Raw genomic sequence first — 13,784 nt, forward strand, 5'->3', positions numbered from 1 at the left:
CAACATGGTATTGGCACCAAAAAGACAGAATAGAATCCTCAGAGACAAACCCACATAGAGTTATCTCATACTAGACAAAGGTGCCATAAACATAAACTGGAGGAAAGATAGCCTCTTCAACAAGTGGTACTGGGAAAACTGGAAATCCATATGTAGTCGAATGAAATTGAACCCCTATCTCTCACCCTGCACAAAACTCAAAGTGAATCAAGGAACTAAGCATTTAGACCAGAGACCCTGTGCCTACTAGAAGAAATGTAGGCCCAACTGTCCATCATGTCATTTTAGGAACCGACTTCCTCCAGAAGACTTCTAAAGCACAAGAAGTAAAATCAAGAATAGATGGGATGGTATCAAACTAAGAAGTTCTTCACAGCAAAGGAAACCATCAAGAACATGAACAGAGAGCCAATAGAATGGGAGAAAATCTTTGCACCTTATACCTCAGAGCATTAATCTCCAAGATGTACAAAGAACTAAAAAAATCCTAACACCAAAAACCTCAGATAACCCAATCAATAAATGGGCAAAGGAACTGAACAGATACTTCACAGAAGAAGTAATATGAATGGTTAAAAAAAAATCTGAAAAATTGTTCAACATCACCAGCAATTAGAGAAATAAACTGAGATTTCATCTCACTCCAGTCAGAATAGTAATTATAAAGAATACAAGTAAAAATAAATGTTGGCGAGGTTGCAGGGGAAAAGGTACACTCATAGATTGTTGGTGGGACTGCATATTGGTACAACTACTCTGGAAAGCAGTATGGAGTTTCCTCAGAAAACTTGGAATGGAACCACCATTTGATCCAGTTATTACCACTCTTCAGTATATATCCAAAGGACTTAAAATCAGCATACTACAGTGATGTAGCCACATAAATGTTTATAGCAGCTCAGTTCACAATAACTAAGCTATGTAACCAACCAAGATGCCCTTAAACAGAGGAATGGATAAAGAAAATGTGGTATATATACACAATGGCATATTACTCAGCCATAAAGAAGAATGAAATTATGGCATTTGCCAGTAAATGGATGGAAATGGAGCCCGACATATGCTAAGTTTAATAAGCCAATCCCCAAAAACCAAAGGTTGAAGGTTCTCTTTGATATGCAGATGCTAATACACAATAAAGGGGGAGAAAGGAAGAATATAAGTTCATTGAATTAGACAAAAGGGAATGAAGGGAAGGGAGTAGAGATGGGAATTGGAAATACAGTAGAATGAAGCAGACATAACTTTCCTGTGTTCATATAGGAATACATGACCAGTATAATTCTACAACATGTTCAACCACAAGAATGGGATCCTAATTAGAATAAATTAAACACTGTGTATGTATAATATGACAAAATACATTCTACTGTCCAGTGTATCTAAAAAAGAGCATTTAAAAAATTTATCACAAAAATAAATTTACATGTAGGAGATAACACTACTTTTTCTTTTGGTGCTGGGGATTAAACCGAGGGCCTTGCACATGCTTTACCACTGAGCCACACTCCTAATCCCACAACTACTATTTAAAAAACAGTTTTTTAAATTAAGCAAGTTGTTTATGGTTGAATGCCATTCAAATATTCTTGTTCTAGATCAGTTTGATAAGTCCTGGCTGTAGAAGGATCAGTTTGTATTTTGCAGTACTGGCGATTGAACCCAGGGCTTCACTCATGGTAGGCAAATTCTTTCCCACTAAGCTACATTCCTAGCCCTTTTTTAAATTTTGTTTTGAGACAGAGTATTGCTAAGTTTCCCAGGCTGGCCTTGAACTTGCAGTTCTCCTGCCTCAGCTTCCTGAGATTACAGGTGTGTGCCACTGTGCTCATTTTAGGTGGATCAGTTTTAAAGTCAAGAATCACTCTAGTCAGTGCAGTCAATAAATATGTATGATCCATATGAAAACTTGAAGAGGATTCACAGTGGCTTAACTGTTTTCCTGCTTATTATCAACTCGAATATATCTATGAATCTTAACACCTATTCTTTCTCATGTTTCTATAGTTTTTCCTTCCCTAATCTATGGATTGGGATTTGACATTAAACTTCATTTTCCTTTAACTTATCAGTTGTCCATTTTTCTCAGTGTTAAAAAAAAATATTTCACACATTCTTGCTGATTCTGCAGTTTTGTACCAAATGTAGACCTAGTAAGTTTATTTTTGTATCATCAGGTAAAGTTAAGGCAGTCTCTCAGCACTTACTCCTGTAAACCCTCTTATGATCTTCCTACATATATTTTTAAATTTAAAAACCTTCTGATGTACAGCTTTTACAGGTGGACATGGAAGAGGGAAAGGATTGCTTCCTTCTTAGAAATAAACATTGGTTTGAATATTTAAAAATAAACTAAGCTGTGATGATTAGTGTTTTTGGAGTAATGAAAAGTTTCGGAAATAGTGTTAATGATCGTACAATGTTGTAGATGTACTTAATGATACTGAGTTGTACACTTAAGAATGGTTTTTTAAAGTGGCTAATTTTATGTTACATATATTACTACAATTTAGAAAAATTGGTTTACACAACTTAAATGGGTGAAATGTATGGCATGTGACCCATATCTCAGTACAGCTGTTTTTTTTAAAAAAGAAAAGTATTGCTGTACTTGGTGGCTCATAACCTATAATTCCAGTAACTTGGGAGGTTGAGAGGCAGGAGGATCACAGGTTCATAGACAGCTTCAGCAACTTACCTGAGACTGTCTCAAAATAAAAGGGCTGGGCATAACCTCAGTTCAATCCCTAGTATGCCAGGGAGGGGGGACAATTCTAAGCTTAGTTGAATCTATACCGTGTATGTCCACCTTGCTGAAGAGCATAATATTGAGATTCAGTAATTCTGTTTATGTAGAAAAATACTAAGGTGAAAATTCATACACAACTGGAAAATGCTGTCAGATGTGATACTACCATCATGTTCCCCTTATCAAGTAATGGCTTTGCAGTGAAAGCACACTGTGCACAGATGTTAGAATTTCAGTATGGGCTGGGGATGTGGCTCAAGCAGTAACTCGCTTGCCTGGCATATGCTGGGCGCTGGGTTTGATCCTCAGCACCACATACAAATAAAATAAAGATGATGTGTCTACTGAAAACTAAAAAAAAGAAATACTAAAAAATTCTATTTTTCTATACTTTTTTTAAAGAGAAATTTCTTAACTTTCCTATGTATCATGGAGTCTTTGTAGTAGAAGACAAAGCCTAGTTTTAGTGGAAAGTGGAATAGAGAAGACAGCACAGTGAGAAAAATACAGAAACATTTCTTCATAAAATTTTGCTTTCAGTAGTGTTGACCTGAATTCTTTATTAGTTGACTGTAGGTACACTATGACTTCTGTAAGTTTTATTTGCTTTTTAAGTTTTTAATTATTTGAAATACTGTAGTTATTTTGAACACAAGAGCTTCGATGGAAGTGGATTTGTCTCATGTTAAATGGTTTGTTTGATTTGTTTTGACCCTAGGCATGACATCTCCAACTTCATTATATGATAGGTACAGCTCCCCAACAGCCAGTACTACTAGAAGGCGGCTGTTTGCTGAGAATGATAGCCCCTCTGATGGAGGGACACCTGGGCGCATTCCCTCACAGCCCCTAGTCAATGCTGTACCGGTACAGAATGTATCTGGGGAGGCTGTTTCTGTCACACCAGTTCCTGGACAGACTTTAGTCACCATGGCAACTGCCACTGTCACGGCCAACAATGGACAGACAGTGACCATTCCTGTACAAGGTAAGGAAGAGTTGGATATTGAGTTCTCTGGCATTTATTGGAAAGTTACTTGAGGTTTGGCTAGAGGAGTGATGGGGAGAGGAACTTTAGGAGGAAACAAAAAAAGGAAACCTCTGCCAAGAGAACCTCGTATTTTCAACATTTTCTTCATGTCTTTTTTTCTCATGTTGTAACAAACTGGTGTAGGTATTGCCAATGAAAATGGAGGGATAACATTCTTCCCAGTCCAAGTCAATGTTGGGGGACAGGCACAGGCTGTGACTGGCTCCATTCAGCCCCTCAGTGCTCAGGCCCTCACTGGAAGTCTGAGCTCTCAACAGGTGACAGGAACAACTTTGCAAGTCCCTGGTCAAGTGGCCATCCAACAGATTTCCCCTGGTGGACAACAGCAGAAACAAGGCCAGCCTTTAACGAGCAGCAATGTTAGACCTAGGAAGACCAGCTCATTATCGCTTTTCTTTAGAAAGGTAATTTTTTATGTACCCTAAACCAGAACATGAGCTGGGGATATATAAGTGTTAAACAAAATTTTAAATATTTTTATTTATTTATTAGGTATACCACTTAGCAGGTGTCCGCCTTCGGGATCTTTGTGCTAAACTAGATATTTCAGATGAACTGAGGAAAAAAATTTGGACCTGCTTTGAATTCTCCATAATTCAGTGTACAGAACTTATGATGGACAGACATCTGGACCAGTTATTAATGTGTGCCATTTATGTGATGGCAAAGGTGAGTGCCATTCAAGGCTAAAAAGGCAAGGGCAAAGATGTTATGTCATTTCTCCAAACATTTACTTAGCAGCTTACTTGACATATAACCTGTCCATTTAAAATGTACAGTTTAATGGCTCTTATTCACAGATATATGTAATCTTCACAATTTTAGAGTATTCAGTTGTATAGATATGTGGCATTATTTTTTTTTTCATCAAATGAAGGTCATTTGGGTTGTTTCTATTCTTTGGCTATTATGAATAACACTGCTATTAGCATTTGTGTATATCTTTTTGTGGGGATGCATGCTTTGTTTTTGTTTTTTGGGTTATATACCTAGGAATGGATCAATGGATTATATGGTAAATCTGTTTAATCATTTGGGGGAAAGTCCAGACTGGTTTTTTTTAAAATACTTTTTTAGTTGTCAATGGACCTTTATTTTTTTTTTATTTACTTACATGTGGTGCTGAAGATCAAACCCAGTGCCTGACACATTCCAGACAAGTGCACTACCACTGAGCCACAGTCTCAGCGGCCAGACTGTTTTCTAATGTACCGTACCATTTTACCACCAGCAGTCTGAGGAGCCTTAATTTCTTAATTGCTGGGGATTGAACCCAGGGCCTTGTGCATATGAGGCAAGCACTTTACCAACTGAGCTATATCCCCAGCCCCATAATATAACAATACTTTTTTTTTTTCCCCATCCTTTCCAGGGATGGAAGTCAGGGGCACTCGACCACTGATCTACATCTCCAGCACTGTTTTTTGTATTTTATTTAGAGGTAGGATCTCACTGAGTTACTTAGGACTTCATGCCCAGCCAATAATACTTTATTTAAATTAATGTTTTTAGTTGTAGATTGTCATATTTATTTTATTTATTTATTTTTATATGATGGCAAGGATTGAATCTGGTGCCTCACACATATTAGGCAAGTATTCTACCACTGAGCTATAAGCCCAGCCCCACAATACCTTTTATATTTGTTTTTAAAAAATATTTTTAATTTATTGAGTTGAAATTCACATTACATACACTTAACCATTTTAACTTAAACAGTTTAGTGGCTTTTAGTATTTACTATTCAGTGGCTTTTTGATATTTCATATCAATGGAATGGTATAACAATGGAGTTGTGGCTTAGTGGTAGAGTACTTGCCTCGTAAGTGTGAGTTTCAATCCTAGCACCACATAAAACCAAATAAAGGCACTGAACTTAAAAAAAAAAAAAAAACCCAAAACGTTGACCTTTTGTGTATTGCTTCTTTCATTTGGGATAATGTTTCCAAAGTATATCCTTGTATCAGTACTCCATTCCTTGTTATAGCTGAAATAGCGTCCATTGTGTGGATACATTAGAATTTATCCATTCATTTATAGAGGTACATTTGGGCTCTTTCCAACCCTTGGCTATTATAATTAGTGCTATTGTGAATATTTGTGTACTTGTTTGAGTGCCTATTTTCAATTTTTATTTAAATTTTTTTTATCTTGGGATAATGTCTAAGTTACAGAGGCTGGCTTTGAACTTGGAATCCTCGTGTCTCAGTCTGGAGTTGCTGGGATTACAGGTGTGTGCCACCACACTTGGCTGTTTTCAGTTTTTTAAGAGTTTATACCTAGAAGTGGAATTTCAGGGTCATATGGTAATTCTGTTTAACATTTTGAGGAATCATCATTTTACACTGCTCCTAGTAATGCAAGAGAGTTCTAGTTTCTCTATATCCTTGCCACCTTATTTTACATAGATATAATCTTTAGTTTGGGGTATTGAGTGTTATCTCATTGTGGTTTTGAATTGTATTTGTTTAATGATGTTGACCGTCTTTCATTGTGCCCTGTTGGCCTTTATATGAATTTTGATTCCAGCCTTTCCAGTAGGTATGAAGGACTTTTTATGGTTTTGAATTCCTGACTGATGATGATAAACAGCTTGTAATTTGCTCATTGGCAATTTGTGTATCTTGTTTGGAGAAGTACCTATTTAAATCCTTTGCTCATATAAAAAATTGGATTATTTATTTTTTGAGTTGTTGGAGTTCTTTATATACAACTACCTTGTCATACATATGATTTGAAAATATTTTCTCCTGTTCTGTGTTATTTTTTCTTTTGGGTGGTTGATGATTGAACCCGGTGCCTCAAATATGCTTGGCAAGGGCTCTGCTACTAAGCTTCCCTTCCAGTCCAGTGTGTTATCTTTTCACTTACTTGATAGTGTCATTTGAACCTTTTACAAAAGTTTTTAATTTTGATGAATTCCAGATACCTATTTTTTGTTTGTTTTCATATCTAAGACTCCACTGCCAAATCTTTTTTTTTTTTTTTAATTTTTATTTTTTTTTATTGGTTGTTCAAAACATTACAAAGCTATTGACATATCATGTTTCATACATTAGATTCAAGTTGGTTATGAACTCCCATTTTTACCCCAAATACAGATTGCAGAATCACATCTGTTACATATCCACATTTTTACATAATGCCCTATTAGTAACTGTTGTATTCTGCTCCCTTTCCTATCCTCTACTATCCCCCCTCCCCTCCCCTCCCCTCCCATCTTGTCTCTCTACCCCATCTACTGTATTTCACTTCTCTCCTTGTTTATTTACCCATTCCCCTCGCAACCTCTTATGAGTGCTTTAGTATAACAATGAGCGTCTCCCTCCATTACCATGCAATTTCTCTTTTCTCTCCCTTTCCCTCCCACCTATTGTATCTGTTTAATGTTGATCTTTCCTTCCTGCTCTTCCTCCCTGCTCTGATCCTGGTTATTCTCATTATATCAAAGAAGACATTTGGTATTTGTTTTTTAGGGATTGGCTAGCTTCACTAAGCATAATCTGCTCTAGTGCCATCCATTTCCCTGCAAAATCCATGATTTTGTCATTTTTTAGTGCTTCCACTGCCAAATCTTGAGAACCAATGTCATTTTACTTCTATGCTTTCTTCTGAGTCTTTTATTTTTATCTCTTAGGTTTTTGATCCATTTTGAGTAATTTTTGTATATGCTATGAAATAAAAGTCCAGCTTCATTCTTTTGTGGCTTTCCAGCTACTCCAACCCCATTATTAAAATGACTATTTTTCCCCATTGAATAATCTTGGCACCTTTGTGGTTGATCAGACACAGACATTTAGGCTTATTTCTGCCCAATTAGTTCTATTATCTGTCCTTATGTAGTACCATACTCTTTTGATGACTGTTGCTTTTTTATAAGTTTTACTGGGAAATGCAAGTCCTCCTACTTTTATTTTCAATTATTTTGGTTGTGTTAGTCTCTTGAAATTCCATGTGAATTTTAGAATAAAGTTGTCAATTTAACAGTCATCTGAGATTTTGATCAGTTACACCGAATCTGTATTTTGGTTTAGGGAGTTTTGCCATCTTAAGTCATTTGATCCTTGAACATGGCATGCTTTTAACATTTATTTAGATCTTTTTTAAATGGTCTTTCAACAATGTATTACACTTTGAAAAGTATGACTTTTGCTCCATTCATTCTTATATATCCTTTTTGATGCTATTGTAAATGTAACTTTCATTTTTGGTATGTTCTCTGCAAGTGTGTAGAAATAACTAATTTTTGTATATTGGTCTAATATCTAGGAACCTAGCTGAACTTATTAGTTCTAATAGATTTTAATTGATTCCTTAGACTTTTTCATGTATAATTTGATTTCTTGTCCAAATTAGATACTATTTCCTGTTTCCCAGCTACCCTTCCCAACTATCTTGGCTAAAACCTACAATGTTAAATACAAAAGCTGAAAGCAGAAATCTTGTCTTTAGTTAAAAAAATTTTAGATACTCGACTATGAAGTCTGACTTTCATTATTTTCTTGGATGCCTTTTATCAGATTGAGGAAGCTCCCTTTATGTTCCTAGTTGTTGTTTTATGATAAAACAAGTTAGATTTTTTTTTTTCTGATTTTACTGTGCTTATTCTAATCCACTGATTTTCTTATGTTAGACTAGCCTTGCATCCCAATGTTAAGTCCTTTTTGGTCTCGTTGATAATTTTTTTGTTGCTAGGTTTAGTTTACTAGTAGTTTGAATTTTGTCCTTATTGCTAAGGATAGTATCTTCAGATGGACTTTGTAAAGATATTTCTAATTATCTTAACATCCTTTTATAATGTAGGCATTAACAGTTATAATATACACTGCATCTCCTAAGTATTTTTGAATTTCCCTTTTGGTATCTAGGAATATATTAATTTCTACATTTTTCCTGAATTTCTTTACTGACTTCTAGTTTAATTTCACTTTGGCTGAAAAAGAAAACATTGTATTATTTCAGTCCTTTTAAATATATCAAGGTTTTATAGCCTTGTATATGGTCCTTCTTGGAGAATTTCTTTTGGAGCAGAATGTCTTTAGACTTTAGCACTATGAAACAACTAGATCTATTTCTTTTTTGAGCTTCTGCCTCAGTCTTCTTTTATCCATATTGAAAGTAAATTTAAATCTCTAAATATTGTTAAAATTTTCTGTTTTCCCCTTCATTTCTGGGTTTTCGTTGTTTTGTGATACTGAGGGCCTTTCATATGCTAGGCAAGCACTCTACCACTGAACTACACCCCTAACCTTGGTTCATGTAAGTTAGTACACTATTAACATGTGTGCTTGTGTTTACTACTTCCTAGTATAACCTCCTGATGGATTGATCTTATTATGAAATATCCCTCTTTAACAGCTTTTGTTTTATAGTGTGATACTTGTGTAGTTGTAGTCTGCTAAATCTGTCTTTTCAGTTTACTTCAAATATATGTGTTTGTGGCAGAATCACTTTAGCACTGAGCTATCCTCCAGCCTTTTTTTTTGAGGATCTTGCTGAGGCTGGCTTGAACTTGAGATCCTGCTTCAGCCTCCCAGAGATTGCTGGGATTTCAGGCATGTGCCACTGCACTCAGCTTGTATTATTTGAGGGACGGGGGTACTGGGGATTGAACTATAGCACTCATCCACTGATTCACATCCCCAGCCGTATTTTTTAGGGACAGGGTCTGAGTTGCTTAGTGCCTCACTGTTGCTGCTTTGAACTTGTGATCCTCCTGCCTCAGCCTCCCAAGTACTGGGATTCCACCATGCCTAGCTTGTGTTTTTGAATCTAACACATCTCCTATCAACAGAATAGAGTTGGATCTCATTTCTAGTCTGACAATCTCCACCTTTTGACTATTCAGTTCATTCACTTTAATGTTGATATAATTGGTTTTTCATTCCTTTATTCTTTTGCATTTATTTTTTAATGTTCAATTTTAATAATGAATTTTTACACCATATTTTGTTTCCTTAGTGGTTGCACTGTTTACATATTACAAATCGAACAGCTACTTGGCATTGATATACTTGTATGACTTTTAAAAAGTAATTTATAGTTTGCTATAATCTTATTTTCATTTCCCATTGGTTTTCATGAATTCTTACATCTGGAATCATTTATCCAATACAGCTTTGCTCCTATGTACCTCCTTTCTTTGTAACAGCTCCAACAATACATCATATTTTATATAATTGTTTTTAATCAAGAGAAAAATGCCTTTTTAGTCTCTTTATAATTACATAGTCTTTGTGAAAAAGGTCAAGAACACTGGCATATATTTGGATTACTGTCCAGACGCACTTATTTTTAGCTTCAAGAACTTTCTGTAATATTAAGCTGGTAAGGAGTAGCTGCTAGCATTCTGGTTTTGAGGATATATTTCATTTATGGAAGATAATTTTAAATGTTATCTCATTATCTCTTGACATGTATACTGTTATTTTATCGGGGTTTCCCTGTAAATGAAAAAAATTGCTTTTCTCACTAATATTCTCTATTTGGCTTTTGCATTTTTACTATGATATATTGACGCATGGATCTGAGTATCCTTGGAGTTTCTTGAGCTTCATAGATATGTACATTAATGTTTTAAAATCAATTAGGAAGATTTCACTCTACTTCTCTGAACACTTGCTTCTCTATTCTCTCTTCCTTGGTACTCCCATTACACATAGTCTCAGAGAAATGTACACACCATGCTATCTGTTCTTTAGATCATACGATCTCTTTATTCAATTTTGCTAATTCTTTTCTGGTTCAAATTTAGTAGAGTTAGTTTTTAATTTTAGTTATTGTACTTTTCTACACCAGATTTTGGTTCACATGCTAGAATCCTCATATTGAATTTTAGATTTTCTTGAATAGATGTTTTTTCATTTGCTATATACCCTTAGGACCATTTCCAGAGACTTTAAATCACTGTTTTTAAATACAATTTTTACTACTTGCTATAGAAAGCAGATTCACTGAGTTCCTCACACTGTCATGGTGGAAGTTGATCCCAGTACTCTCATTCTTTGCCAGGTCACAAAAGAAGACAAGTCCTTCCAGAATATCATGCGTTGTTACAGGACTCAGCCACAGGCCAGAAGTCAGGTAACTATAGGCTGAAAATTAAGCTTAAAGTCTGCGACGAATACAAAGATTAACTACTTTAATCTTTCTTTAGTCACTAACAAAGAACTTCACATGTTGGTAAAGTCCTCTTTTCTTTCAAAGTCAACATTATGGAATATTTCTTAATTTCTATCTAGTGGTTCTGTGAATAAAGTTATCCAAGTAAACACTATTGTACATTTAACCAAGATGGTATTAAAATTTTAAACCCCTTTTTCTTTTAACACTATTTCTCAAAGGCAAGAATGCTGGATCTTTGTAGATGAATTGAATTTTATGGTTGGGGGTCATTATGCTCTGTAGTATTTTAGGAAGTACATGGAATCTGAAGCTAGACAGGCTCTGATTAAATCCTGGATTTGTTATTTAATAGCTGTGTGCCTGACCATGGCTGCATTTCTTAATATCCCCTGAGAAAGATGACTCCTACTCACTGTTAAGTAACATGTCAAGGTTCTATTATTTAGGATGCATTTAATAAAAGTTTCTGTGACATTCTGTCTCTTTAAAGGTGTATAGAAGTGTTTTGATAAAAGGGAAAAGAAAAAGAAGAAATTCTGGCAGCAGTGAAAGTAGAAGCCATCAGAATTCTCCTACAGAACTAAACAAAGATAGAAGTAAGTAGATCTTTATGACCTCAAACAAAAGTAGGCTCTTATTTTTTTAGGCCTAGGAGACTAAGAATTACTACGGAAAGTGCTTTCTTGACAAAGAATCTGCTAAAAAAATAAATTCTAAATTTAGTGACAGAGTTCTTCATTTCATTATTCTGAGACAAAGTGCATACCATTTTTCTCCAGGGGAATTAGAAAAGGCTTCAGACAGGAATCTGCTGGCATCTTATTTGGAGCTATGCTATGGAAATGCCATCCCTAGTTATTGATTTGCACCACTTCGTGCAGGATTCAGATCCTAGGAAACTAACGACCGGTATACCTATGCTCCAGTTATGGCATTGGAGTAAAGTTATTTTCTGAGATTTGCTTCTTAGTGGGAAGGAAGTTTGTTTTTCATACTAAGTACCAGTTTCATACTCAGAACTGGTACCAAGTAGTGTAGGTAGCTGTTCAGCTTTTTTACTTTTTTTTAAAACCATCAGTACTAGCAAACTTTGTGTTTAACACTCTTTGTAGCCAGTAGAGACTCCAGTCCTGTCATGAGGTCAAGCAGCACCTTGCCAGTTCCACAGCCTAGCAGTGCCCCTCCTACACCAACTCGTCTCACAGGTGCCAACAGTGACATGGAAGAGGAGGAGAGGGGAGACCTCATTCAGTTCTACAACAACATCTACATAAAACAAATTAAGACATTTGCCATGAAGTACTCACAGGCAAACATAGTAAGTTTCACAACAGTATTTGTTTTTTCACTCCAGAGGAATGAATATCATTTATATTTGACCTGCTTGTGTACAAACTAGATTTATAAGCAACTATCAAGTAAAACTAAGGAAGTCTTAATAAGATTATATTGATTCCCTGCAAAATACGAGATAGTTACATGGATTCAAATTATCCAATATTTAATGGTGGTAGTGATCTTACCACTTATTTACTTCTATTCCCATTTTATGAGAAAATGAGGCATAAAGAAGTTTCCAGCTTATAAGGCTGTTGCAAGGATGAGATGACAATAGATTTAAAAATGCTTAAAGTAGAGATGGGCATAAACTAAGCACTTAAGTTTGCTGCTCATCTGACCTTCTTTAGGGTCTGATTGTTGCTAAAACATCACCTTTTACCATTTATAAAACTACTTGCTTATTACCTCTTAAAAACTTTCTAATCAGGTATTTTAAGTAAATGAGTTTCTTACAATTACTGATTTTGATTGTTTTTAACAGATGGATGCACCTCCACTCTCTCCCTATCCATTTGTCAGAACAGGCTCCCCTCGCCGAATTCAGTTGTCTCAAAATCATCCTGTCTACATTTCCCCACATAAAAATGAATCGATGCTTTCACCCCGAGAAAAGATTTTTTACTACTTCAGCAACAGTCCGTCAAAGGTGAGATTGACATGTCCTTTACAAACCCTAAAATGCTTTTAGGATGCTCCAAATAGGGTTTGGGCTTATCCTAGGCACTCACTGAAGTGATGAGAACTGCCAGGGAACAGTGGCCAGTAAGTCTATGCAGCAAAAACCAGAGTGTTTGATTTTTTTAAAAAATGTTTTAGTTGTATATGGACTCAGTGTCTTTATTTGGTGCTAAGATTAAACCTAGTGCCTTGCAACTCCAGCCCATGGTTGTTGAGAGCTTTGTGGTTGGAAACAGGTAAAGGACTCAGATTTATATTTATCTATCCCCCGCATCACCACTTCTATTTGTGTATTGCTGTAAATGTGGAGATCGTAAAGTTTATAGGCTTGGAATCTTAAAAGTATCCCATTCCTTAGAAAAAATGTGTAACTTATATCTTCATTTATACTAAATTAATTTTCAATATCAGTGCTTCTGAATAAGACTCCTGTATTAAAAAGGTAAAGTTTTCAATTATATTCCAAGCTGGATTGTTAATGGAACTCAGAACTGGTAATTATAACCTCTTAAAAAATGGAGTGAGGGGGAAATGACTGTTTGGAGTTTATTTGGTTAAAAGAAAAAAGGAATCACTAGAATGTGGTACACATTGCTGCTTCTAAATAACCTTTAAAATAAAAGGAGTGAACTACTCATACATACTTCAACGTGGATGGACCTGGAAAAATTTGCATGTTATATGATTCCATTTATCTGCAAGTATATTGGCAGAAATAGATTACTGTTTGCCTAGAAGGGAAAATTTTCCAATTATCAATCTAGGAAACATACCAAAACCATGAAGTTGTTACACTTTATGTGGATGAACTATAACTTAAACATCCTTATTGAGAAAGAA

General features: G+C 35.4%; 1 protein-coding gene across 3 annotated transcripts in view; it reads left to right on the forward strand.

The window, feature by feature from the left end:
• The window catches only part of Rbl2 (RB transcriptional corepressor like 2), a 52,542-nt gene that overhangs the window by 32,377 nt on the left and 6,381 nt on the right, over window positions 1–13,784 (forward strand). The window contains exons 15-22 of one of the 3 annotated variants that reach the window (XM_078032315.1): window positions 3,468–3,737; window positions 3,924–4,204; window positions 4,293–4,469; window positions 5,969–6,031; window positions 10,812–10,883; window positions 11,416–11,521; window positions 12,038–12,243; window positions 12,748–12,912. In XM_078032315.1, the coding sequence (XP_077888441.1) occupies window positions 3,468–3,737; window positions 3,924–4,204; window positions 4,293–4,469; window positions 5,969–6,031; window positions 10,812–10,883; window positions 11,416–11,521; window positions 12,038–12,243; window positions 12,748–12,912 (1,340 nt within the window). The remainder of the gene's footprint in view (window positions 1–3,467; window positions 3,738–3,923; window positions 4,205–4,292; window positions 4,470–5,968; window positions 6,032–10,811; window positions 10,884–11,415; window positions 11,522–12,037; window positions 12,244–12,747; window positions 12,913–13,784) is intronic. The other 2 variants (XM_078032316.1, XM_005318177.5) reach the window with 2 other exon arrangements.

The sequence above is a fragment of the Ictidomys tridecemlineatus genome, chromosome 15 (assembly GCF_052094955.1).
Source record: "Ictidomys tridecemlineatus isolate mIctTri1 chromosome 15, mIctTri1.hap1, whole genome shotgun sequence".
Classification (NCBI taxonomy): domain Eukaryota; kingdom Metazoa; phylum Chordata; class Mammalia; order Rodentia; family Sciuridae; genus Ictidomys; species Ictidomys tridecemlineatus.